Raw genomic sequence first — 27,673 nt, forward strand, 5'->3', positions numbered from 1 at the left:
TGAATCCATATAAAAGTATTTGTACAGCAGAAGCATTCGCAATCCTCTCTGAAGTTAAACACATAAAGCAAACAAATCTCACTAGGGCCGTTATGTTCACGGACTCATTGAGTATAGTCCGAGCCCTAATGAGTTTACGAAAACAAAAACACTATCTTTAACGAACTATATGCACTGGTATGCTCAGCTTATATGGGTAATCAAGTCATTGTTTTATGCTGGGTACCTGGACACAGTGGCATAAAAGGCAATGAAGCTGCTGACAATAACGCTACCTCAGTAGTTTTTAGTGACACTGAGATAAATATACCCATTCCAGCCACAGACCTTAAACCATACATCATAAGATTAAGAAGCACTGGCAGAAACAGTGGAATACCCAGGTACCCAATAAACTGCACTTCATCAAACATAAATTAAGGTACTTGATATTGGTGAAAACAGCACAACACAAGGAAGTGCTCCTTTCTCGATTAAGAATAGGACATACCTTCGGCACCCGCTCTTACCTATTGATTGCAAGTGATCCTTTATCTTGTGGAAGGTGTTGCGACATTCCTACAGTTCATGTCCTAGTCTAGTGCAAAGAATTAGAAACTAACCGTAAGAAGTACTTTTATTCTGCATCTCGCCAGCTTGTGTCACTTCACCCAGCATTTTTTCTAAGCAACGAAGGGGTTTTCAACCTGGAAACAGTTTTTATATTTTTAGATGAAGTCAACATCTTAAAAATAATTTGGCCGGGTCATGTGTAGCACAGCCTTGCCTTCAAGGTTGTAGCTGCAGTGACATTAGTCTTTATAGCATGTGCCCCTCAGCTCTCTACTTCAAAAGCCCTGTGGAGGAAGTAGTTCTTGTATGCATATTATTATATCAGCTTTTTGTAGTGAAACATTTATGCTGCTTTTTTTTTGTCATGTGTCATTGTCATTATATTTTATGCCATTTACAATGACCCGTTTTGAGGCTTCTCTACAGCCACATTTCATCTACATTTGCAACTCAATTTAATCATTTCATACATAAATATTTCATTACCATATGTCATGGCGCTCTATGGCCATAGCTGGCCCTTGCACCATTAAACGCCACACATCAAGCATTCAATATATATATATATATATATATATATATATGTGCGTAACCCTGAATTACCCCTGAATTTTCCATGGTCTACTCCAAAATTGCAGATAGGAGCCCTCCATTTCATTCCCACTCCAGGAGTGGAGATCCCCGAAATTGCAGTCCGTTTAATTAACTCCCCGTAAAGGATGGAGTCGGACCATTCCCACTTCTGGACTGGCTGAGCTGGTTCATTCCATTCCTCTGTTCCCAGTAAGTGAAACGCTTTCTCTGTAATTGTTTACTACTCATGCTTGCATGCCTAATGACGAAGAACAACATATTTTTGAAGTCTTCAGAACATAACAAATAATCCTGCTGTTAACAGCGCAAAACCGTAGACGGGCCTTTAAAATGTGAGAAAAAGTATATAGGGTGAACTGGAAGATGCGCAAACAAAAGATTAAAAGAACATAAACTTAACATCGAACAGGCGAGCAGGAACTTGGGCATATTGGTTACAGATTGCCCCTCCAAAGCTTGTGCCGCAGAATTCGAACGCTGTGAAGTGCTGGAAAAACAATGACCAGCTGGTTCGGGAGATTATTGAGGCAGCCGAGAGTGCTACACTTCGTGACCAATGTGTTCATCCTTGTCGCTAACAGACAAAGAATGTGAGCTTTTGCACATGCAATCTTTTTCGTCAGCGTGCAGAAGTGCGTGTGTCACATGATGTGCAATGACGTGTCTGTGACACTTGTGATTCCTATGGGCAAAGGTATAAGAAGCCACGTTTCCTTCAAATAAATGTTGTTGAAAGCAGCGCTTGTGGTGTTGTCTTCTTGTCTCGTGTTCCCATCTAAGGTTTTGCGCTGTTAACACCAGGATGGAAAACCAACAAGCCCAAGCTGCGGTTCTAGCGGAATAACAAATAATGTTACAGACTATATATTTCTTCACACAAGAACGTACATACTTTTTGGAATCATATTTCTTCAGTCCGTTGTTGCCTAATAATCAATAGAGTAAAGAAAAGTACAAAATCATTTTGCACCGTGTTCCCCATTGTGGGTGAGTGTAATTATCTGAGGAAAAAACACGCAATCAAAATTAAGAGGGTGGTCTTCATGGCTAATGCTGCTGTCGAAGTAAATGAGTTCCAAGGCTGAAAAAAATCGAAGTCTACTACCTTTTATGTTTCACATTTACTTGCACATTAGCAGGCACCATTTTCCTGTACATCTCTTTGACCGCCTGTTATCACGCCTTCTGGATGCTCGACAGTGTACGAAAAAACATGGCGTGCTTTCCAAATCACCATGGACTCGTGCAGGGCGCAACCGTTTGCGACATGGCCATTTTCGATCTGCATCCTTTTGTTGTAGGTCAAGCATGCTCTTTAATTTTCTTGGCATCTTAACACCTTTACTAAATGTCCAGGAGTACACAAATACTAAGGAGTCAACTTAATTCCTTAAGAAACATTTTATGAGTTAACTAAAAGTGGCCATCCTTAAATGTAGCCAATAAAAAATTCTGGGTCATCAGACTGAAAAATTGTCTAGAATGGCATGTTTAATTACTGCAGCAGCAGTAGTCACCTACAGGCAGATACTGAAAGAGCTAAATTAAGTAAAACTTGATAAATATAATAAATTGGCCTAGTCTAGTCTAAATCACAAATTTACCAATTTTGTAGTCTCGCTCAAAATCAATATTTGGCCCTCCAGGACTATATGCCCATTCCATTCCAACTCCATTCCGAAAACTCAGGCTCCCATTCCATTCCCATTCCATCTGCCAGACTGGTGCTATCATTACATCCGCATTCCATTCTGAGTGTCTAAAATGTGGATTGATTCTGGAATCATTCTAACTGCACAGTTGCCAATCCGCAACTCTGGTCTACTTGTCTCCGAGTGAGGTACTATGGAGCAAGCCGGCAGTGGTAAGAACAGGACTATAGATATCTTCAATCATTTCAATGTTGAAACGTGTGATAACCCCCGCTCTTTTACTGTTCCCAAGTGCCAGATGCCCTTCTCGAAGGCCCTGCAATATTAATGCTCTTTCAAACTCGCACTAATCTGCCAAATAAAGTCAGCAAATTCGTTATCCAAAGAGCCAATTTTCTTGCTTTTAATCTCGTAGCTATTGTATAGCCAGGCCAAGGTTTTGCAGACGAGCTTGCATATTTCTGCCACAAGCCAATACTCATATTCTCCTGCATTGTCCCCAAACTCACTACGACACCATGACTGTCAGCACGAGTCCCACTTTCTAATGTATCAGGTGCAGTTTCTTCCTTGACTGTGTTCTTTTCTGGAGAGTTCACTAGACTACTGTGTGCTTGCATAGCCACCAAGGTTGCCATCACAGGCACGTCTTTACTCATCTGGCTTCGCATGCCGTCATCCACTTGCTGGTCCATTCTGCTCGTACTTTTGTTTATTCTTAGGAAGCCTATGGGAGCACTGTGTGGTGCTTATGTAGGCCAGCGTCTTTCTTGCCTATGGGCCTCGGGGCTTTGGATTTCACTGCCTTGGTTATCAACTCCTCGGACTCTTATCAGAATGGTGCCTTTGCCTTTTGTCTCCTATTACCATCCTTTCGAAAGTATCACTTTTATCATTCAAGAGTTTTGCGGTCCTATTTGAAAATATAATACGAGTACTTGGGCAAGACGTCCCACGATACAGCTGGTTCAGTCACCAATGTGCCAAACGGTCTATGACTGCTTACTTGCATGACTGGCTGCCAAACACTGAGCTTATAAACCGCCTGCCTGACCCATATCTTCTGTCCGGTCAACTTCCCAGTTCTACCGACACCGTGTGGACGTCGAAGATTGCAGCGGAGTCTCGAAGCACACGACACAACTTAACATGTGTTAGTAAATGACAATTTTAACTGTTTTACTGCAAATAATAATAATAATAATAATAGAGTAAGATACCCGATGATGTGACATCAGATACGACTTGCAGTGGCTCTCTTCTAATATTAACCCATTGGCTTCCGCGGCCGGCACTCCGCCGACCAGGTTGGCGAGGCCAAAAGCGCTTTGACCGGCGAAGCGCCGGCCGCCTAGAAAATGTTTATTTTTTACATTGTTTCATAGATGGCAGCACAGTACTTTGCGTTTGCTTTTTGCTTGGTATATTATCCGCTAGATGGACATAGTTGTCCAGGTTTTTTAGCTGTTTGAAAGTGTTTTTTTTTTCTTCAGAGGCGAAGGGTGCACTATCGCGGCTTTTTCGAAACATGGCGTCACGGAAGAAACGCGGTTTGACGGATGAAGAAATACTGAATCTTGTGTTCGACAGTGACCAAGAAAGTGACGTTTGTGATGAGGACGATGTTTTGTTAGACAATGGGGACTGCCAAACTGATGAAAGTGGTAGTGATGAAGAAGAGAATCTGTGTTCAGCGGACGCCTCCATGGATGCTTCGCAGACATTTCCAAAGAAGCGCAGGATTGAAAACTGGCGATGGGAAGAAGATGACAGTGTTGAAAAAATTGTCGAGCACCCTTTCAGCGGCCAACCAGGTATCAAAAGATCCATAGAGCTTCAAGTAGGTGCAAATCCGAGTGCTCTTGGAATGTTCAACGCGCTTCTTGGAGAAGAGATTTGGGGGATAATTGCTTTGCACACAAACGCCTTTGCAAGCGAGAAGCAGCGCTCGCATCCCGACCCCTCATGGCATGAAACAACGCCAGGTGAAATGAAAGCTTATTTCGCCATGTGCGTGTTGATGAGCCAAGTGAAAAAGAGCAGCATTCAGTCCTACTGGTCAACGAGACCTGTCATCAGCACACCATTTTTTGCCACTGTCATGCCAAGACATCGCTTTTGGGCACTGTCACGCTATCTGCATTTCTGCGACAACAGCATTCCCCAAAATGGAGATAGGCTCTGGAAGATACGGCCTGTCCTTGATCACATACTAAAATCCATTGGTGCAGCCTATCATCCCGAAGAAGATCTTGCGGTCGACGAAAGCCTGATGAAGTTTCGCGGTCGGCTGTCTTACGTTCAGTTCAATCCTTCGAAACGAGCAAGATTTGGATTGAAATTCTATAAACTGTGTGAGTCATCCAGTGGTTACTGCCTGAATTTCTCAATTTATACTGGAAAAAGTGAGAAAACACCAGCAACTGATGGGCTATTGTGCAGTGAGGCCGTTCTTGACCTCGTTGGAAAATACTTACCTGATGGCCACACGATATATATGGACAACTGGTATTCTTCACCGATACTGTTTCGGTCGCCTTAAAGAATCTGGTTCGAATGCAGTGGGTACAGTTCGTCCACACCGTAAGAACATGCCAGATGAATTCAAGAAACTCAAGATGAAAAAAGGTGAATGCGAAGCTCTCTTTGCACGAGGCATCATGGCTCTGACATGGCAAGATAAAAAGCAAGTAACTATGCTCTCTACCTTGCACAATGCAGCTAATGTGACCGATTCAGGAAAGAAGGGTCGCCAGAACGGCTTGCCAGTTTTGAAACCGCAAGTTGTACTTGATTACAACCGAGGCATGGGAGGAGTTGATCGCGAGGACCAACAACTCGCTTCCTTTCCCATCATGAGAAGATATGCGAAAGGCTACAAGAAAATCTTCTTTTACATTATGGACATCACTGTTTATAACAGCTATGCTCTATTTGTCAAAGCAAATGGCAAGCGGATCCACTACACTGATTGGAAGGTCAATCTCGCTGAGGCCATTTTCGAAGAGACCACTCTGCCCCTCTACCATGATCGAAGAAACCCGCCTGTAGCGGCCTCACCAATGCGCCTACAAGCCGCCGAATGGGCTCATTTTCCTCGCCACATCCTGCCAAACAAAGTCAAGCAAAATCCATCAAGACTTTGCTTAGTTTGTAAGGCACACGGCAAAAAGTCCGAGAGCCAATGGGAGTGTGAAAAATGTGAAGTTGCTCTTCACATGCCCGTGTGCTTTAAACTTTTTCACACACGAAAGTCATACTGAAGCACCTGATGCAGTCAAGCATTGTTAAGCAAATAAAACAAAGTTTGTTATTCTATGACGTTTGTTGCGGATTTTATTGCGGTTTAGGTGCACCTACCCAAGCCGCCGGCGGGCGCGAAAGTTTTCCGGCGGAATACCAGGCGGGAACGGCCGCGGAGAGCGCAGAAGCCAATGGGTTAAAAAATTAGGCCTTCCCAATACTACTAATCTTTATTTTTTGCTTAGGTCAGGGACTCGATACTCCCAAGCACTCGATCACTCGAACATGAGCACCTTTGCAATATCAGGGATGCTTCACTAAACATGGTAATGAATGATTTATGAACGATTTTCGTCAGCGCTACTACTGGCGAGGAATGTTTACATACGTCCACAAATTCATCGCTCATGTATGGACTGCCAATGTCGGAAATCTGCCTTGCCGTTCAGCTGGAACTTTGCAGCCCCTTCCCTGTCCAGCCCGACCATTTGATCGAGTGGGGATTGATCTCTATGGTCCGCTTCTTATGACACCCGCCAGTAACAGCTGGATCATCGTCGCCGTTGACCATCTTACGTGATATTCTGAAACTGCGGCACTACCTGCCGCCATGATATGTGACGTCGCCTTGTTCCTGCTCCGCTGTTTCATCCTCCGTCATGGCCCACCTCGTAAACTTCTCAGCGACGGGGCGCGTCTTTTTGTCAGGTTGTTGAAGCTCTTCTGGCTCAGTGCCACATTATCGACAGAACCACCACCGCCTACCACCCCCAGACCAATGGACTCGCCGAACTTTTCAAGTGGACCCTGGGTGACATGCTGGTCATGTACGTCGCATCTGACCACACAGATTGGGACCTTATCCTACCATTTGTTACGTTCGCTTGCAACACTGCAACCCAGACTACCACTGGCTTTTCTCCCTTCTTTTTCGCTCTACAGCCATCACCCATTCTAATCCGTGGACACTCTGGTACCCTACCAGCCCAATGCTTCTGTGTGTGTGCCCGTTTCGACTGCAGCACGTCATGCCGAGGAGTGTCGCAAGTTAGCGCGCCACTTCACTACCACTAGCGCCAGAAAAGGCTCCATGACGCTCAATGTGTGCAACCTGTCTTCTCTCCCGGCGACCTCGTCTGGCTGTCAGTACCTTCGAATGCTCCTGGCCTCTCTTCAAAACTTCTTCACTGCTTCGACGGACCTTATCGTATTGTCCAGCGCACGTCTACTGTGAATTACCTAATTGAACCACTGACAACCACTGGTATCGCTGCTCGGGCTTGGCACTTCGCCACTGCTCGGGTCATCTGCACGTTCATGTATCCAATTGTCCTCAGTGCCGTCAATTACATTGGAAATCTCGGTGACCTTAAAACTCTTTACAATAATGTCCGTGGACACCGCCCGCCACACATTTAAAATTCAAGAGCAGACCAGCTGAAGTGATGCCCTCCTTAGTCGTCCGGTCGGCGTTTTCTCATGGGGGCCTGCTTCCATCCATTCAGAGTACTCGCGTCTGAATTGTGCCTTAAACGGCCTATTAATAGACGCATCCAGTGGTTGCAGATGCTTGTTAAACCGCCGGGGATGACCGCCGGATGCATACGAGCTTCTGCAAGACGAGCCTTCATGCGCTCTGTGAGGCTCGTCAGCAAACGGCACATGAGTGCGCTGTTTGCTGGCAAGATTTTTTTTTTCAAAATTTCAACTGCCAAGTTGGGGGGAGCGGCCCTCACACGAGCGTAGCCCTTAGTCAAGTGTATACGTAGTGTGTAAGCACTGTGTGCAATGCACATCATTTACACAAGTTACTGCTCAGAGTACATAAACTACACCATTGCTCCCACAAAAAAGCACAAAAATGGCTCAAAACATTTTGCACTCTTGTGTTATCTGCTATGCAGATAATTGCGAGGTCACACAAACAATACTTTTTGCATCCAACTGTACGCACCTCGCTATTGGCAAAGAAGTTCGAGGGGAGGGAGACGAGAACGCCGCCCACTTTCCCGCCTCCCGTAACCCTGCAAACAGGTCAATGTGAAACGACATTACTGTATGGATTATTAGAGAGCTCACTTCTCGCTCGCCGCCCTGGCAGCCTCCTTTCTGGCTTTGTGGGCAATATTGGCACAGTGATTGCGCCAGCGGTTAGAGGTTTTGACAGCTGGCCCCTGTTCATTTTAAAAGGGACTCTATCTTTTCCCAAAGCTCGTTTTTTTTTTAGCAGTAGTCATACGTGGCGAGAGCTCCATCGAAGCTTTCACCAGGTATGGATGCTGCTCGATAAACTGCAGCAACATAGCAGTCTGCTCTGTGGAGACTCGCGGGCCTTTTGTGGACATTGTTGTTGCTTTCGAAATTTGGGGAATTTCAGGCCGGGGCCGCAACACAATAATAAGAAAGTTAGAGGCAAACATTTTATCTAAGCTTAGCGCCCGCATAAAATGCTCACTTCTAGGGACTGTACTTTCTCGGAGCAGAACCATCAATGCAAGGGCGCCTGACCAAGGAAGGGTTGCCGTCGCTGTGATCACTTTGACGAAGCTATTGTTCTGTCGTGGTGGTGCCTTACTGAAAGGTGCTCAGTGCCTTGAAGTTCTCAATCCACTATGTTCCACAGTGCTATGTATAATTCTTGTTAGTTCTTCCTAAATAAAGAAAGGATCACACGTCATTCAATACATGCAGCGAAAACTACACGACAATGCAAGCACTATACCTGGTGACAACTTTCTGTGGCAGCACGGCCAAGGCTACGGCCAAGCCTTGGCTGTGCTGCCACAGAATGTTGTCGCCAGGTGTACACGAGCAATATTTACTCACCTCACTCGTGTATCTTGCACCTACCGGCCGCAGCATCTGAAATTCTTCGCCGATGAAAGTACACCATCATGGGTCACAATTACTTGCAAAACATTACGGACTAGCATAAACGCTTGGTGATGAGACAGTCAGCTGCTCAGCTGACAGTCAGCAACCCAAGGAAGGGTTGCCGTCGCTGTGATCACTTTGACGAAGCTATTGTTCTGTCGTGGTGGTGCCTTACTGAAAGGTGCTCAGTGCCTTGAAGTTCTCAATCCACTATGTTCCACAGTGCTATGTATAATTCTTGTTAGTTCTTCCTAAATAAAGAAAGGATCACACGTCATTCAATACATGCAGCGAAAACTACACGACAATACAAGCACTATACCTGGTGACAACTTTCTGTGGCAGCACGGCCAAGGCTACGGCCAAGCCTTGGCTGTGCTGCCACAGAATGTTGTCGCCAGGTGTACACGAGCAATATTTACTCACCTCACTCGTGTATCTTGCACCTACCGGCCGCAGCATCTGAAATTCTTCGCCGATGAAAGTACACCATCGTGGGTCACAATTACTTGCAAAACATTACGGACTAGCATAAACGCTTGGTGATGAGACAGTCAGCTGCTCGGCTTCAACAGAAGCCGCCATTTTGCGTGCGCTCAATGGCATGGATTGGATGTAGATTTGACAAATATGTGGCTACGGCTTCAAAAATAAGAGCACTTGCATTTGGTTTTCTGTATGCAATGGCAGCTTTCGCGCTGTAACATTATGAAACAAATTTGCTTTACATAGAATGGATGTGCGCTTTTATTAGGTGTCCTTTTACAAAATAAATTTGCTATACAGCCCCGGAAAAATAGAAGAGAACACAAAAGAAACGTCCGCCCAACAGAGGGAGCTTTGGATTGCACTATTCAAAAAAATGTCCTGCATACGTATTGACCCTTTTCTCAGCAATCTCGTGGGCGCTGCCATGTTTGATCACGTGGTGACGTGTCCATTGCTTGCCTCAACTGCCTCCGTTGCCTCCTTGTTTACAATGGAAGTGTATGATGCTGGCGCGGCTTAGAAAACCTCTGTTTTCGGAGATATCGTAGACGGTGACTAGGTGGACGACACGAAGCTTTGATCACAGCTTCAGAGAACATGCAAAAGCGCTTTCAGAGCTGATTAAGCTATGTCCAAACGGCGCAAGCAGCGTATATGGTGCTTGTTCTAAAAGCGGGGCTAAATATGTATTCCGAGCTATCCAAACATTCCGCTCATGAATTTAGTCAGGATGATTGTGTTTTGCTCTTTGTTCTTTATTCGGCAAACATTTTGAAGCAGTGGCTTGTCAGTGTCTGACTCAGTGAAGTTCCTCGGTGCGGCCACTATCTGATTATATTCTGCCTAATCGCTTGCGGGTGTGCTTAGTTCCGATGGATTTGTTCTTGCTGCGCGTAAGGCTTGAAACGTAGCTATTTTGTACATTGTAATACCTTGTAGCAAATATATATTACAGCTAGTAACTCGCTTACTCTTGTGGACCGTCACGAAACATTCAGCTTCGACCATTCGTGCGCCATCAGTGTAGTCTGTCATTTATTGTGCGTATACAGTGCGCATATATTCAAGTGTGCACCCATTCGCTTATTCTTGATACGTCAGCGATAGAGTGGGCGTAAGTTTTCTTGCCATTTGGGACAGATGTGTATAGATAACGTGCGCGAAACTTACTATGACAGGAAGCGGCGTTATTCCCTTCGTCATTGTTTAACGAGTGGTACTCACTCTTGCTGACGTTCTGGGGATGAAGCCCTTTCTTTGAAGGTTAGCGATACAAGGCTGGCGGATGACCAAATTTCTGTATCCTCGAGGAAAGCCGTACATCACGAAGTGCTGGTAACATGTTCGGACAGTTGTAGCAGCGGTCAGTGAACTTGGCAACACAGATTCATTCTATTCCTTAACATGCCAGTCACTATTTTTTGCTGCCAACTACTGCACACGTCTTCAATCCACATGATTCAATCTAGCATGATTGGAGCAAAGTGTGTTAGCGAAAACTCAGTTGCATTTCCGACAGCTAATCGCACAGAAGCAAGGTAGAAGCGGTAATGGTTTCGTATTCGTGCGCGGTCGCTGAGGAGAGGTATGGCGCGCCGCCATGAGCGCCATCTCGTTTCTCTAAAACAAACTGCTCCGCGAAAAGGGTCAATACACCATTTACAAAAGCAATGACGTCACGCGAAAAGGCATTGGCATAAAGTCATTTCTACAAAATAGCACCCCTGGTGCACCTTTACCCTAAACACATTTTGTATTCCTTTCTTTGAATACTAAGTGGTACTACCTACTTTGCAAATTTTGAGGAGGCTGCTGTCATCTACCAATCACCAACTAGTCAAGACAACAGCCTCCTGAAAACTTGCAAAATAAGCGACACACTGGTTGGTGATTTGTACATGCAAGATCTTCAGTTAGATTTAAGGAAAGCAGAGAATTTCACTTGCGACCTGTCAATGTTAGAACCATGTTAATAAAAGTGGGATGCATGAAAATTGTGGTGGGACCAATATATTACTGTAGTGCATATTGAGAAGATATATTGCAGGGCTTATTGCCAAATCAGATTGAAAAACCAAAATGTTCAAGGAAAGTTTGCTTCACTTAAGATGCGCTTTCCACATGCCTAGTATTTTTGCAATAAGACTTGCTGAAAGAGCTAGCCCAGCAGCTGTTTTTGTACACAGGGAGCCCTAAGAATTAGGTTTGGTAGTGCCTTCAGTGCACCAAAAAATCCAAGGTGAAATTTGAAATGGAGGGAGGGCGTATCGGTTTCGCATTGTGGAGAGGCAGAAATATAGCAGAGAAAGCGCATCGCCATTGGAAGAATTCAAGCCTGCTAAAGTCAAGCCTTATTTGCTTTTCTTACTCTTCACACTAGCACTGTGTGCACCAAGATCTGCTTGTGTGCGTGTGGGAGGGGTTCTGTGAAGCTCAATTGGGCATCTGCATTCATGGAAGACTACAGTGCAAAAAAAAAAAAAAATGTAGTGGGCAGAGCTTCAATTTCTGCGTATTATGCCTCAAGTGACTGTCACTTGATTGTCATTAAAATCTACACTGTAGGATTCTATCTATTTTTTAAATGTAATTACCTTACAAAATCCCCTTTCAAGAAAGGATTTTAACCTTGTGCACTATTTGAGTATTTTCCACATCAAAATCTGCATTGTAGGATTCTATCAAAATGTTATGGTTTTACAAAATCCTCTTTCAAGAGGATTTTTCTTACCTACCTGAAGTAGGATTCTAGAACTTCTTGAAATAGTAAATATCTACCAGACATTAGCAACAATATATGACCGTTTATCACCTCAACGAACTGCATAAATTTTTTTAGTGCATCCTTCAGACGGTCATTTCGTGTTGACGAATCCGCTATGGAAGCAGACTATCGCTTTTTTTGCTAGCTATATAGATTTTGACGCGTGCCAGTGGTCGGGCCTTTGAACTAATACTGAAGAATGCTTAAGTTGCAGCTTACGAAACAGGATAAAGTGCACAGAACCTTAAGCATAGACAAAGTCCACTGAAGGAGCATTGTAACCTCCAATACATGCAATAGGGCTCACTCATGAATAGAAACCCATTGCATTCTGCTCATTGCAATGTATATGTGCTGTTTGCACAATTTACACACAACTCACCAATGCCAGAAATCAGGTAACCAACTTTAACAGAAGAACTCATCCATTTATAGACCCCTTAAGGCGACAATTCTAGCTGCTGAATTTAGCATCGGTTGTGGCACGCTGGAGGTACTTGGCTCAGTTTTCACATTTCTCGCGTTTGTTCGATAACCGATGGCTCTTGCTGACTTGAAGTGTATGACTCGCACTGCAATGATAACAAGCGCCGACGTCGCTGAAACGCCCATCATTGATAAGTGATCATTGACACTCTGAGGGCTCTTGCACTTTGGTAGAAAGCTACAATAGCTTGCAAGGGCTTCCTCGGCACTTCCAAGATAATCTTCGGCACTTGCGCTACGCTCTGAGGGCTCTTGCACTCCGTTGCCGAAGGCGACTTTGCAACTACTAAGCAGCACAGTGGGGCGTACGCTCCGAGGGCTCTTGCACTTCGGTACAAAGCCTTAAGCCCCGACTACAGGCATGCGTCGGCACGCTTCAGCGGGCGTCGACAAGCGAACGTGCCGCTTCGCGTCGGCTGGAGGAAAAGGGCGCGCAACCACAGGATACTAGCTCCGACGCATGCCGGCGCTCGCTCCTCGGCTGCGGTGCACTGTTGCTTGACCATTTTGTCTTCAACCGTCCAAGTGCGGCCTAAAACAGCCTTCTGTAAACTGAGCTTGAAATATTAAGTCAGTGATCTGTATGCTATTTTAGATATTAAAAAAAAACACGTTTGATGAATGAATGTACGCCTGCCGCAACGGTTTCCTTGAAGTAACATAACTGCACAAGCTATCGACATCAGCGATTGCGTTCGCGTTGTCGTCTGCAAGATCACTTTGCAAACACCTGCACGAGCATGGCATGTCACATCAATAGCTCTCGTACGATCTCTCTCTCTCTTTTTTTTGTAGTTAGTTGCACAGCCAACTATGTAAGAATTACTCAAGAACTACGTAGGAACTACGCAATGCATCAGTGAAAAATCTGTATTATAAATATAATTATGCTTGTTGGTGCATGAATGAAACGCGCAAGTGGGTTCTGAGAAAATCAGCAAAAAATATTGTCACGTAGCAGTGACGCTGAAGAAAACAGTTGTAAAACTGTGTACGACGAAACTGGTTGTTTATTGGGCGAACCTGTGCCCACAAAAGCAAGGTACACTCAAAGCACAACGATAGCGGCGAACACAGTCGGCGATCGTCGAAAATTTGATCAGCGGCAAAACGCGTCGGCTTTTATACCTCAGTCATCGAAGGTTCCAGAATAATCCCTGGTACGCGCGTGTCTTCCAGAAAGTTCTAGACAATTCGCATCGCTCATACAATCAGATAACATAAGCGTCGGTGAAAACAGGCAACGGAAAGAAGCATCGATAACGTTCTAGAAACTTCCGATACAGGCGCGTCCTGCGCCGAGCGATAACGTTTAACATTTGTTAGCCGGTGGAAAGCGGCCATCGGCAAAAGATAAACATGTATACGTGTCAATACCCTCCCCTTAAAAAGCATCGTCCCGATGCTACAAACAAACGCGAAAGCGAAAACAAAACGACGCGTAATAAAGAAAGAAAATAACAAAGTAACAAAGTACCTATAAGCTCGTCAGCGGGCGTAGAAAGGCTTAAGACGCACCACGTGGATGACTTCAGGTCGTGCCCGGCGCCGCTGTGATTGCGAAATGCCATCTGGCACGACCTCATAATCCAGTGCGCCAATACGTCGGATTATCTTATATGGTCCGAAATAGCGACGCAACAGTTTCTCGCTAAGTCCTTGTCGGCGTATCGGAGTCCAGACCCAAACACGGTCGCCGGGCTGGTACTCAACGTAGCGTCGTCGTAGATTGTAGTGTCGGCTGTCGGTCCTCTGCTGGTTCTTGATGCGCAGGCGGGCGAGCTGTCGACCTTCTTCGGCACGCTGCAAATAAGTGGCAACGTCGAGATTTTCTTCGTCAGCGACGTCTGGTAGCATGGCGTCAAGCGTCGTTGCCGGGTTCCTTCCGTAGACCAGGTTGAACGGCGCCATGTGCGTCGTTTCTTGCACGGCCGTGTTGTATGCGAAGGTCACGTACGGAAGGATGGCATCCCACGTCTTGTGTTCGACGTCGACGTACATTGCCAGCATGTCGGCGATGGTCTTATTTAGGCACTCGGTGAGGTCATTCGTCTGCGGGTGGTAGGCGGTGGTCCGGCGATGGCTTGTCTGGCTGTGGCGCAGGATGGCTTGAGTTAGTTCAGCCGTGAAGGCCGTACCTCTGTCGGTGATGAGGACTTCTGGGGCACCGTGACGCAGGAGGATGTTCTCAACGAAGAATCGGGCTACCTCGGCGACACTGCCTTTGGGCAAGGCTTTTGTTTCGGCATAGCAGGTGAGGTAGTCCGTAGCGACGACGATCCATTTATTCCCGGACGTTGACGTCGGAAAAGGCCCCAGTAAGTCCATCCCGATCTGCTGGAACGGTCGGCGAGGCGGCTTGATTGGCTGTAGAAGTCCGGCTGGCCTTGTCGGCGGTGTTTTGCGTCGCTGACAGTCTCGGCATGTCCTTACGTAATGGGCGACGTCAGCAGAGAGGCGAGGCCAGTAGTATTTTTCTTGTATCCTCGCGAGAGTGCGTGAAAAACCGAGATGTCCAGCCGTTGGGTCGTCATGGAGAGTCATGGAGAGCTTGCAGAACCTCTGGACGCAATGCTGAGGGTACCACGAGGAGGTAGTTGGCTCGGAGAGGCGAGAAGTTCTTCTTTAGGAGAATGTCGTTTTGCAAGAAAAACGACGCCAATCCTCGCCTGAACACCTTCGGCACAATGACGGTCTTGCCTTCCAGGTAGTTTACAAGGTTCCTTAGTTCCGGGTCGGCTCGCTGTTGTTCGGCGAATTCGTCGGCACTGATTGGTCCCAAGAAAGTGTCGTCATCCTGGTCGTCATGTGGCGGTGGTTCGACGGGGGCGCGAGACAAGCAGTCGGCGTCAGAGTGCTTTCGCCCGGACTTGTAAACGACGGTGATGTCGAATTCTTGAAGTCTCAGACTCCATCGTGCGAGGCGACCTGAAGGATCCTTCAAGTTAGCTAGCCAACACAAGGCGTGGTGGTCGCTTACAACTTTAAAGGGCCTGCCATAGAGGTAGGGGCGAAACTTTGATGTAGCCCAGATGATGGCGAGGCACTCCTTTTCTGTTGTGGAATAATTTGCTTCCGCCTTCGATAGCGACCGGCTAGCGTAACTTACAACCCTTTCTAGTCCATCAGTCCTCTGCACAAGCACGGCGCCGAGTCCTACGCTGCTTGCGTCGGTGTGGACTTCGGTATCGGCGTTTTCGTCGAAATGCGCAAGTATTGGCGGCGATTGCAGGTGTCGCTTCAGTTCTTCAAATGCTTCGAGTTGCGGCGTCTTCCACTTGAACTCGACGTCGGCCTTCGTGAGATACGTCAGTGGCTCTGCGATCCGTGAAAAATCCTTGACGAAGCGCCTGTAATAGGCGCACAGTCCAAGAAATCTATGCACTGCCTTCTTGTCAGCGGGCAGAGGAAAGTTGGATATGGCCGCAGTTTTCTGAGGGTCGGGGTGCACTCCAGACTTGTTGATGACGTGGCCCAAAAACAAGAGCTCCTCATATGCGAAGCGGCACTTTTCTGGCTTTAACGTGAGTCCGGAGGTTTTGATTGCTTGAAGAACTGTTTCAAGGCGCCGAAGGTGTTCTTCGAAGCTTGAGGCAAACACAACGACCTCGTCCAAATAGACGAGGCAAGTCTGCCACTTCAAGCCTGCCAGTACTGTATCCATGACGCGTTGGAAAGTCGCAGGTGCTGAGCAAAGACCAAACGGCATGACCTTGAACTCGAACAGTCCGTCTGGTGTTATAAAGGCCGTCTTCTCCCGGTCCCTCTCGTCGACTTCGATTTGCCAGTAGCCGGTTTTGAGGTCCATCGACGAAAAATACTTCGCGTGGTATAGTCGATCCAAGGCGTCGTCCATCCGTGGGAGGGGGTATACGTCCTTCTTCGTGGTCTTGTTGAGGCGACGATAATCGACGCAGAAACGTAGGGTTCCATCCTTCTTCTTCACTAACACCATGGGGGACGCCCACGGACTCTTGGACGGCTGGATGATGTCGTTGCGTAGCATTTCGTCGACTTGTTGCCTTATGGCCTCGCGTTCGCGTGCCGAAACTCGGTACGGGCTCTGACGCAGTGGGCAGACATTTTCGTCGGTTATGATGCAGTGCTTGGCGACAGGGGTTTGTCGAACTTTTGACGACGACGAGAAGCAATCCTTGTATTGCAGGAGCAGAGCTTTTAGTTGTTCTTTCTTATGCCTGGGAAGGTTTTGATTGACGTCGAAAGTTGGTTCAGGTATTATAGTCGTCGTTGCGGGTGCACTGGAATCTGTGAAGGCGAAAGCACTGCTGGCTTGTACTATTTCGTCGAGGTAGGCGACCGTGGTGCCTCTGTTAATGTGCTTGTATTCGGGGCTGAAGTTCGTGAGCATCACCGTTGCTTTCCCTGCACGTAGCTCAGCTATGCCTCTAGCAACGCAAATTTCACGGTAGAGCAGCAAGTGATGATCGCCCTCGATGACGCCTTCCATGTCTGCAGGCACTTCGGTACCGACGGAAATCATTACGCTGGAGTGAGGCGGAACGGTGACTTGTTCTTCAAGCACATTCAAGGCATGGTAACTTATGCTTGTAGCCGGTGGTATCGCGTTGTGCGTTGAAAGCGTTACTGACTTGGACCTTAAGTCGATCACTGCACCGTGTTGATTTAGAAAATCCATGCCTAGGATGACATCCCTGGAGCAGTGCTGCAGGATTACGAAGCTCGCCGGGTAAGTGCGGTTGTTTACGGTGACTCGCGCTGTGCAGATTCCAGTCGGCGTTATTAGGTGGCCTCCCGCTGTCCAGATATCGGGTCCTTGCCAGGCTGTTTTGACCTTCTTCAACTTGGCGGCGAACGCGCCACTGAAGACGGAATAGTCGGCGCCAGTGTCGACGAGAGCGGTGACGTTATGACCATCGATGAGCATGTCTAGATCGGTAGACCGGCGTCTGGCGTTGCGGTTAATTCGTGGCGTCGGATCACGGCTGCGTCGGCTTGCTCTGCTGCTGCTATGTTGCGTCGGAAGGTCTTCTTTCTGCGGCGAAGTGCTGTCAAGGCTGTTGCTAGGCGACATGCTGATGTCTTGTCGTGATGATTCGCGAATCGTCGTCGGCGGCGGCGGCGGAGGATCTTCGGCATTGCGTCGTACAGCAACCGCACCTCCATCAGTTGCTGCCTTTAGTTTCCCGGGTAAGGGCTCGGAGATCGGCCCCGGGTGGGACCGGTGTACTGACGGCGATGCGGCGAGATGTAGCGGCCCGGTGACAGCGAGCGTGAGGGTCGTCGTGGTTGCCACTGAGCTCCGGCGAGGTAGTCGGCGATGTCACGTAGTCGCTCGCCAAGCTGTGGACGCGGCGCGTTGACGGCGAACCCTCGTAGCCCCATCTCGCGGTATGGGCATCGGCGGTAGACATGGCCGGCTTCCCCGCAGTGATAGCAAAGTGGGCGGTGGTCGGGGGCACGCCAAATGTCTGTCTTTCTTGGGTAGCTACGCTGGGCGACGGGCGGGCGTGCTGGCGGCGGCGGTGGACGACGGAACTGCGGCGTTACGATGCCCTGGCGCGAGCGTGAAGGGGGGCCTTGACGACGGGCAACGGCGGCGTAGGCCAGCGCTTCCGGCTGGGGTTGTGGCGATTGCGGCTGCACATCGGGATCTCCAAGTGAGCGCTTAACTTCTTCTTTGACGACGTCGGCGATAGATGCCACTTGAGGCTGCGACCCGAGAAAGAGCTTCTGCAGCTCCTCGCGAACGACTGCTCGGATGGTCTCGCGCAGGTCGTCGGCGTATAGTGCTTGAGCATCGGCGTAGTTGGCCAAGGCACGGCGGTTGTATTACCTGGCGCGCATTTCAAGCGTCTTCTCGATCGTTGTGGCCTCGGAAAGAAATTCGGCGACACTCTTGGGCGTACTGCGCATCAATCCGGCGAATATTTGCTCTTTGACACCCCGCATCAAGAACCGAACTTTCTTTTCCTCAGACATATCGGGGTCGGCGTGGCGGAAGAGGTGAGTCATCTCCTCCGTGAAGATCGCGATGTTCTCGTTCCGCAATTGCACTCTGGTTTCTAATAAAACTTTAGCCCTTTCTTTTCGCACGACATTCGTGAAGGTCCTCACGAAGTTCTCACGAAATAGGTCCCACGTCACCAGGGTGGTCTCTCTGTTCTCAAACCAGGTCCGAGCAGCATCATCCAATGAAAAATAAACATGGCGCAGCTTGTTGTCGTCGCGGTCCTCTCGTATGTCTCCAGCCAGGTTTCAGGGTCTTCAGCCGATGATCCACGAAAAGTTGGTGGCTCCCGAGGTTGCTGCAGCAGGATGGGGGACGCTGGTGCTGCCATTCTGGTCGTTGACTTGGCCTTGATTGCGGTGGTCTTTTCGGGAAGAAGTCCGAACTCCGGCACAAGTCCTTGCTGCCTACGGCTAGCTCGCTGGTCCTTGGCGACGTTGGGTCTCGTCCTCCGGTTTCGGGCTTGGCTCGCGGCTTTGCGGGGGCGTTCGGTGCATGAAGGAGCTAGCACCTCCACCAGATGTCACGTAGCAGTGACGCTGAAGAAAACAGTCGTAAAACTGTGTACGACGAAACTGGTTGTTTATTGGGCGAACCTGTGCCCACAAAAGCAAGGTACACTCAAAGCACAACGATAGCGGCGAACACAGTCGGCGATCGTCGAAAATCTGATCAGCGGCAAAACGCGTCGGCTTTTATACCTGAGTCATCGAAGGTTCCAGAATAATCCCTGGTACGCGCGTGTCTTCCAGAAAGTTCTAGACAATTCGCGTCGCTCATACAATCAGATAACATAAGCGTCGGTGAAAACAGGCAACGGAAAGAAGCATCGATAACGTTCTAGAAACTTCCGATACAGGCGCGTCCTGCGCCGAGCGATAACGTTTAACATTTGTTAGCCGGTGGAAAGCGGCCATCGGCGAAAGATAAACATGTATACGTGTCAATATATATATATAATTGAAACACTTGTGGCGCTCACAAAGAGACATTTAGAACGGCCAAAATTTACCAGTTTCGTAGCTTGTCTCTTGATTCTTGTTTGTCTAATCTTTCCAATGGAACATTTAATTTTTCTAGGTTGTTTTGAAGCATCAACACCGCATCGGGAGGCCTTGAAGCACTGCACTTATTCAAATGTATGGGCAGCTCATTTGCATAATATGAAACAAATATATGTAAACAGGTTATTTTTTAAAATTTTATACACTTCAAGTCCCCACAAAAAAAAACAGAAAGAAATACCAGTTTGTTTATTGTTTTCAGCCTACAATGATGTTTCGATTGAGAAAGACATTCAATTTGTTATGTGAGGCATGTAACAATTGCTGTGCCATATATTGCACAACACTGGACATGGCAGCCAACCATTATTAAACCCCAGAAGAAATTAATGGCACAATGCATATGATCAAGCAAACAGCGTTTTATTACACTTAATGGATGCTCTAAAAAACTGTCACACTATAATAATATTGCACAAAAGCTACTGAACTAAACTAATATACTAGTACATATTTCAAGATCAATTTCATATTACATTAACAATAACCAATCAATCAAATGTTTATCATAGGGCCCAGAAACAGCTAGAGGGCCTCTGACTGGTGCACTTAAAAAGCAATATGCGAGACAAAATGTACAGAGAACACAAATGTGGAAGAAAAAACAATGCGAGATAGGAGAAACATATAAGGGAAAAGAAAAAAAGGAAGCGTAAACTGCAGTTAATCATACAACATGATTATCTACATATATCCAATACATAGGAAATGAACTCTGAAATATGTCAATGCAGGCACAATTATGTTTTTTGAAGTCGAGCCATATATAGGACAGTCTTTATTGGAACAAGGCCAGGCAGAGAATGCGGAATGATACCTGGTATACTGTTGCAGCACGACAAATTGCACAGCTTTGGGAAAGTATAATGCCATGGGACCACCTTATACAGGAACGAAAAGGCATAATTTAATAAGTCTTGGATGAGTGACTAACAACTTTATTAATCGAAGGGGTGAGATTTAAGGGAGTCTAGAAGTGCGAGTTGAGGTACATTTGAGAGTGCTGGACTATGGTCGCCAGAATGGCAAAAGTGGTGTTGGAAGACAGATATCAATTTATTCTGGATGCATTCAGTGAGGTCAAAATTAGATTTGCATGTTGTACCTCAATCTACAGAGACATACTCTAGTAGTGGAAGGCACACAGCAGCATATGATTTCAGAAACAGAACAGGTGAGTGGTCATCATGCAATATATGACATACAATTCCAAGAGCGTGAAGGGCACGTTGTGCATATTTAATGTGCGAACAGAAGCTTAGTGTTTTGTCGAAGTACACACCAAGATCTTTTATTTCATCGACCCTGGGCAGTGGAGCATCCCGAAGGGCGTATGAAAATTGTACATGATGTGTTTTGCGCGTGTAACTTAATACCATAGTTTTGGAAGCATTTAACAGTACATGCCATTATTGTTTCTGCACCAGCTTGAGAGTGAGAAAATGTCTTTTTGGAGGTCAGTGCAGTCGTGAACACTGTTGACAGTCTTAAATATTCTTAAGTTGTCTGCATACAAAGCCATGCTGTCCATCTATTAAAATGTTCTTAGCACTAACAGAAAGCAGGGAATGCAATACCGATTCAAACACTTTTGATTCAATGCAGCAGATAGATATAGGCTGGTAGTTGGTAACTGCACTCGCAGCACCCGATTTGTGCACGGGCAATATCCATGCTACCTTCCCAAGTGCTAAAAAATATGCTAGACTTTAGGGAACTATGGAAGATACTTGGGACAACAGGGACGCTTCTATACGTCTTAAGCAGTGTGGGAGGAATACCATCAACACCACAAGGAAAGGTTTGAGGCACTTCATACACTTGAAAACAAGGTCTTCATTGACTGATAGCATAAACAGTGTGCCAGGCTGAGAAGGAAGGTTACTTGAAGCATCCTTTACACAATAGACAACAGAATCATCACCAGTGTTCAAGACATCATCACCATTTTCATCAAGAAGACACCTCTTTGGCACTCTCTTTAGAAGAATGACAGCGCACGAAGCTCCAAAAATATTTTGAATTATGTGTCATGCTGGCTTCAACACCATCAATGTGGTTGTAGGGATCATTATAATTATAATAATAATCTTAGCAGTACCATGGCACTCTAAACATCTCGCAAGGCTTTTTTAAAAAAGTAAGGCTCATGCCTGTACGCTAGAGCGTCTGATAGTCAGCCATCTAGAGCAGGAATTTGCTCTAGATGACGCGCTCACTCGCTCACACACACACATGCTTGCTCACTTGCAGAACACGTCACACGCACATACAGGGCAATAACTGGGAAGTCAACGGTGCACAATGCACAGGAGTGCCGGTTCACTACGGTTGCAAGGAATGGGAGTCCTAATGGAGAGAAGGCTCTGTATAAGAATGGAGTTGCGGCATTGGACTGTACAGGTGTGATAGGGCTCAGGCTGTCCTGATGGCTTGTTCAGACGGACAGAAGAAGAAATATAAGTGTTTACAGAGAGCCACACAGCACCCTGCAGAATAGACGGACAAGTGCAATGTTGTGCTGGTATTGCAGGGTGCGCCACTTAAGGGCTTTGAGGTGATCCTTGTAGGCTGGCATGAGCTTGCGACGATCGAAAAGATGAGAGTAGAGGGTGCGCGTTGCCCGGCGCTGAACAAGCTCAAGTTTGTCAGCGAGATGAGTTTGGTAAGGGGACTAAACTGATGAGCAGTACTCAAGCTGTGGTGGTACGAGAGAAGTGTAGAGTGCTCTGAAAACCTCAGGTCCCCAGGGAAGGGAGAGACAGGTCACAAATCCCAGAATGCGACGAGCCTAGCGACTTGTGTGGAAAAGTCGAGAGAAGGGCTGAATATTACACCCAGGGTGGGAAGGGTCCGAACAGTCTTCATGGGGGTGTGGCTAATATGCATGGCAGCACTTATTTCAGTGCTAACACAAAGTTTGTTATTGGCATAATGTTGCAGTGCAAGTGTTAACTAGTGAATTAAACACATTCTGCGAAGATGCATTAGGAACTTGGTTTTGAGTTAATCTTTTTCCTGACTCCAGTTTATAGTATCACAGCGAGATGCATTTTAGTGCAAGCTGAAGAGATTTGGGCAGCTTAAGCATACAGACTGCGCAATGCACTTATGACACCTTTACCCCTTCCCTGCAATGCATGCACTCACACCACCTGCTCTTTCCATAAACAAAAACAAAAAAAATATCAAAAGCCAATTGCAGTTTCACTGACTCAGTATGTGCTGCTTGTCAAGCAGGCATCGAAGCAATCCTGGTATATGCAGCAGCATGCATAAGGTCCTCCTTGTGACGCAGGTCCTCCTATGCATTGCACATGGTCAGTGTATCAGTGTTCTTGAGCGCTGCACGAGCGATTTATCGCCAACTAGCCCATAAGACACCTGCACTTGAAAGAAGTGAGTGAAGGAGTACTGTGAACTTGTACTGAACTAGATTTCACATGCCGAATCAAAGAGCGCACTTTCAACTAAACGGATGGCATGGCTGAAGATGTACGCGTATTTCTCATTGTTCGGCTACTAGTGTCTGTCGCTTTCTCAAGTTATCTTTGCCACTGGAAACAGCGCAGAGCTCGCCCGTTAAACCCGAGTCCCGAGACCACATAATTCACACACGAAACACGCCGCGGTTCACCACCTGAAGTTCCACACGGTTCATTTACTCCACACCACACACAGCACGAAGTCAGGAGAGCCATATTTCAAATCACAGCAGCGCAAAACGTAACTGAAATTTCATTTCCTTTGGCAGAGTTTCTCAGCTGGGCTCGTTCACCGCCGGTCGAACTCGACGGATGCGCTAGGCCTAAGCGTAATGTAAACGACATCGGCGGTAGACGAGTGCTGATTATCCAGACTTCGCACTTCGAAAGCAAGTTTCCATTCGTTTCGAGCACAAGAAAATATACATACAACAACTACAGGCGTTGCCGCAATCGTCTGCAATCGTGTTAGGTTGGATGTCTTAGCAGATGATCGCACTGAGATCGGCGGAATCCAGTGGGCCGGCAGGTTGGGTTCAAACGCGGCACGAATTCTCGTCGCCCTTCCACCACCCACGGTCGTGGGTCGTGTCGGCCTAGTATCACAACACTGTCTTTCAGAAACACTGTCGCGCGCGTCGTGCGTCTGAAGCACTCGGCCGATCATTGGTGTCGGCGCCTTCGCATCTGCGGCCATCATCAGGCGTAGCAGCCAGAGGCTTTGCGGACTCTGATTGGTGGACGCTGGCGTTGCGTCGGCTCACGCTGCTGGTTTTCTAGCATCGGCAGCTGGCAAAATCTCCGCGCGCCGGCACACGTCACCCCGTTCGCGACCGACGCTTTTGACGCATTGGTGCGTGCCGGCGCGTGGCGAAGCGTGCCTGTGGTTGGGGCTTTAATAGCTTCCAAGCGCTTCCTTGGCACTTGCGCCGAGCGCTCTTGCACTTCGGTGCTTCCGAGAGAGAGTTTCCTCTGCACCTGTGCTACAAAGGTTCTTCAACAGCTCGCAAGGTATTCTTCTGCATTTGCCCCGAGCTATTGCACTCCGTTGCTGGAGGTGACTTTGCAATTGCTAAGCAGCACAGCGGGGCGTACGCTCAGAGGGCTCTTACACTTCAGAACAAACCTCTTCAACAGCTCACAAGGCATTCTTCTGCATTTGCGCCGAGCTATGAGGGCTCTTGCACTTCGGTACAAAGCCTTAATAGCTTGCAAGCACTTCCTCGGCACTTGCACTTCAGTGCCGGAGGCGACTTTGCAATTGCTAAGCAGCACAGCGGGGTGTGGCATTTCAGGAATCGCCAGAGGTTTGTTGGCAGGCGCGAGTAAGAGCGGGTGCAAGAGAGAAAAATTAGGGGGCTTTTGCTTCTTTGACTGCTTAAGTACCACGAAGAAGTTTCTTTCCTCGTTTTGTATGCGCTTGGCCCTAAGTGTGCCGGCATTGCGGAGTGCAGTCAAGTTTGTTTAGTAGTAACTCCGACGGCTGGCAGCCGGCGCGGTGAACCAGGTGGGCATCCACACCCCACTTGGTGATTGCTGTGTTTAAAGAGACGTCGGATGTATGCGAATTCCAGAAGCTAAAGGTACGTTGGACAGACTTACCTTTAGCTTCTGGAATTCGCATACATCCAACGTAGCTTTAAACATGGTGATCATCAAGTGGGGCGGCAGTGCCCAATACTTCACCGCGCTGGCAGCTAGCCGTCGGAGCGTAAACAAACTCGCACTTGGGCATGGCCAGCGCACGACCTCACTCCGCAATGCCGGCACGCTTAAGGACAAATGCATACAAATCGAGCAAAGAAACTTCTCCGTAGTATCTAGGGAAAGTCATATTCAAGGAGCAAAAGCTCCACTAATTTTCTCTCTCGTATTTTCTCTTAAGTACTCACGCCTACGCAAAAACGTCGGGCACTTCCTGAAATGCCACGCCCCGCTGTGCTGCGTAGCAATTGTAAAGTCGCGTACTGGAGTGAGGCCTCTTCAACGGAGTCTTACGCCTTTCCCACGCTGCGATGCTTGCAGCTTTGCATTTTTTTGCTGCTGCGACATCTGGACGCTCGTACACTATCCCCAGTCACTGCAAAGCGTCCGTGCGCTGCTGCCGATGAGCGCCGGCGGGAAAGATAACTTCAAACGGGGATGACTTGCGATGACGCCTGTCGATCCCAATGGATGAACGGGTGGGCAAGAAACGCCGATGAGTCAAGCTTGCATTCTGTCCGAGACGCTGACTCTATGCTTCAGTTGCGTCCTCCATGTGGCTCTCAACGCTGTTACGGTGTCTACTTGCAGGCTGACGAGCTGCTGCATCACTTTGTCCATCCATTCTTCCTTGCCAACTTCCATGCCTTTCTTAAAGGTGAATTCGTTGACCATATATTTGGCCAACCTTTGTATTTCTCAAAGAAAGTTAAGGGTGGATTCGTCCGGACACTGTATTTTTTAAAATTGTAGACGACTGCAAACTTTGTCTTCAGGCGAAAAGCATCTGTCAAGTACTGCCAGTGCCTCTTTGTACGCGTTTATTGCTTCGCCGTCGCCGGTTCCCCGTCGATACCAGCCTGCAACCGGTCTTCTACGACGAAACCCAAGTACACACTGACGCCGTCCACCCCAAGATCGTTCAGCAGCATCCATGTAAACCTGCAAGAGTGAAAGACTGAGCAAAAAGGAAATGACGCTCGATTCCGCAACCCCTGAGCACCATAGAATAAAGAACCAACTGTAGAGAACGGAAACTGTACCTTCCACAGTGGTACAAAAATAAGAAGTGGCAGCGCATGGAACATATGTAGGCATAAGACACATGGCACTGCTCAAACAGGAAGTGGAAATGAAGTTTATATTTTTTTAGAGCGAAATTCAATAAGGCCACTTTTCACTGCTAGCATACGCTGGTACACGCCGCGCTTGCCCGGCTGCTGCGTAGTTTCTGTGTTCTAACTGCCAGGAGACCAAAGAGCCTCTACTGACGCCCATAAAACAGGCCACAAGCAAATGAACGGAATGTGCGACTTTAATGGCAGAAGAGAAGCAGTGCACCTTCTCGTACAAGAGCAGAAATTAAATTTGCATGTTGATACGCTAGAATCATTAACACGAGCTCATAAACGGCTCACCTTCGTCGTCGCAAATAGTGGTCTGGTAAAGAGCGACAACCAGCAGTGCAAATTGGACAGTGTCCCACCTGTGTGCACCGACAGTCGTCATTAAAGATGAACAACTTGCATTGAGAAGCAATCGGGTGATGCAGGCATCTGCTGCCGCAGCCTACACAGCGACATGGACTACCCAGCATTTTAGCATTACAGTTAAACCTGGATATAACGAAATTGACAAATTCCCGAAAAACTTCATTATAAAGAGGATTTCGTTATTTGCAGGTTCTGCACGAAAATTCGAAAAATAAACGCTTACCGTATAAACTCGATTCTAATGCGCCCTCAATTGTAACACGCACCTGTTTTCCGTTTTCATCGAAGCACTCATCCTTGGAATGTCACACCAGGTACCGGATGCATGGACGCGTTTCGCACAAGCGCGAGGCATCGGAAACGAAGAGCGAGCGTCATGATGGCGTCGTAGTGTTACAGTAGAACCCCGCTGTTACGTTCCCGGGCTGCGTTTTCCCGGCTGTTCGTTTTCGGCCGGTCCCGGCACAATGCATTGGTAAGCCCACTGTTGCGTCGCAACTATGGGACCGTTCCCGCACCATACGTTGCGAACTGCCACCCCGCGCCGGCCCGAGCGGCCATTTTGACTTTTCATGTCGCTTGGCTCGGTGGCTTGACAATGGCATTGGCCGCCCAAAGTGCCGGGGGAGACAACTATGACGTATTTCCGGTTTCCGCCAGCAAAAGTATGGCCCTTGAGATCCGTATTTGCTATACAATGATGGTGTCTATGACGTGTTGTGGCACTAAAATTGGTTTTGGCTCATAGATATCTCGTATAAAGTCCAAGGGCGATAATGCAGTCGCCGCGCGCCGTATGTGTGAGTGAAAACGTGCGAGGGGAGCCGATGACCGCGTCTAAATCTCGCGCACGCAAGAAAAGCAGGGAGGAAGCGCGCCTTCTTCCGTTGCGCTCGAGGCACCAGCGAGGGGGAGGGATAGCGGGGCGGCGTTGTACTGTACTCTGGCATCAAATGCGCGGCGGCGCACGGTCGCGCGGGCCGTATCTTGAAAGCGATCTGCGTTGGGGCAGAGTCTCGTAGTTTTGTGCGTGCTGTGTGTTCTCGGCGCTCAGTTTGCGTTGAAGCGATAGACAACAGCACGAAGGTCACTTCGCTCGCTTCTCCCGCGGCGCTTCCACCCGCCGCCAGCGTTTGACAGCGCGTGTCCGCGCTCATCGAGTGTGATGTGTCACAGCGTGTACCAGCGCGTCGGCAACACCAACTGGAAAAGGAGAGAGTGCCGGCTTGGCGGGCTAGGTCAGCTGCAGCAAGCGGCAGGATCAGGTTTGAATGAAGGGAGGGG

At 47.7% G+C, this 27,673-nt stretch overlaps 1 protein-coding gene across 1 annotated transcript; it reads left to right on the forward strand.

The window, feature by feature from the left end:
• Positions 1 to 5,389: 5,389 nt before the first annotated feature.
• Positions 5,390 to 6,197, forward strand: LOC125942737 (piggyBac transposable element-derived protein 4-like). Its single transcript, XM_049661001.1, has one exon. It carries the CDS (start codon positions 5,390 to 5,392, stop codon positions 6,059 to 6,061), a length of 672 nt encoding a protein of 223 aa, XP_049516958.1. The 3' UTR covers positions 6,062 to 6,197.
• Positions 6,198 to 27,673: the final 21,476 nt, after the last annotated feature.

This window comes from Dermacentor silvarum, chromosome 1 (genome assembly GCF_013339745.2).
Source record: "Dermacentor silvarum isolate Dsil-2018 chromosome 1, BIME_Dsil_1.4, whole genome shotgun sequence".
In the NCBI taxonomy this organism is placed as follows: domain Eukaryota; kingdom Metazoa; phylum Arthropoda; class Arachnida; order Ixodida; family Ixodidae; genus Dermacentor; species Dermacentor silvarum.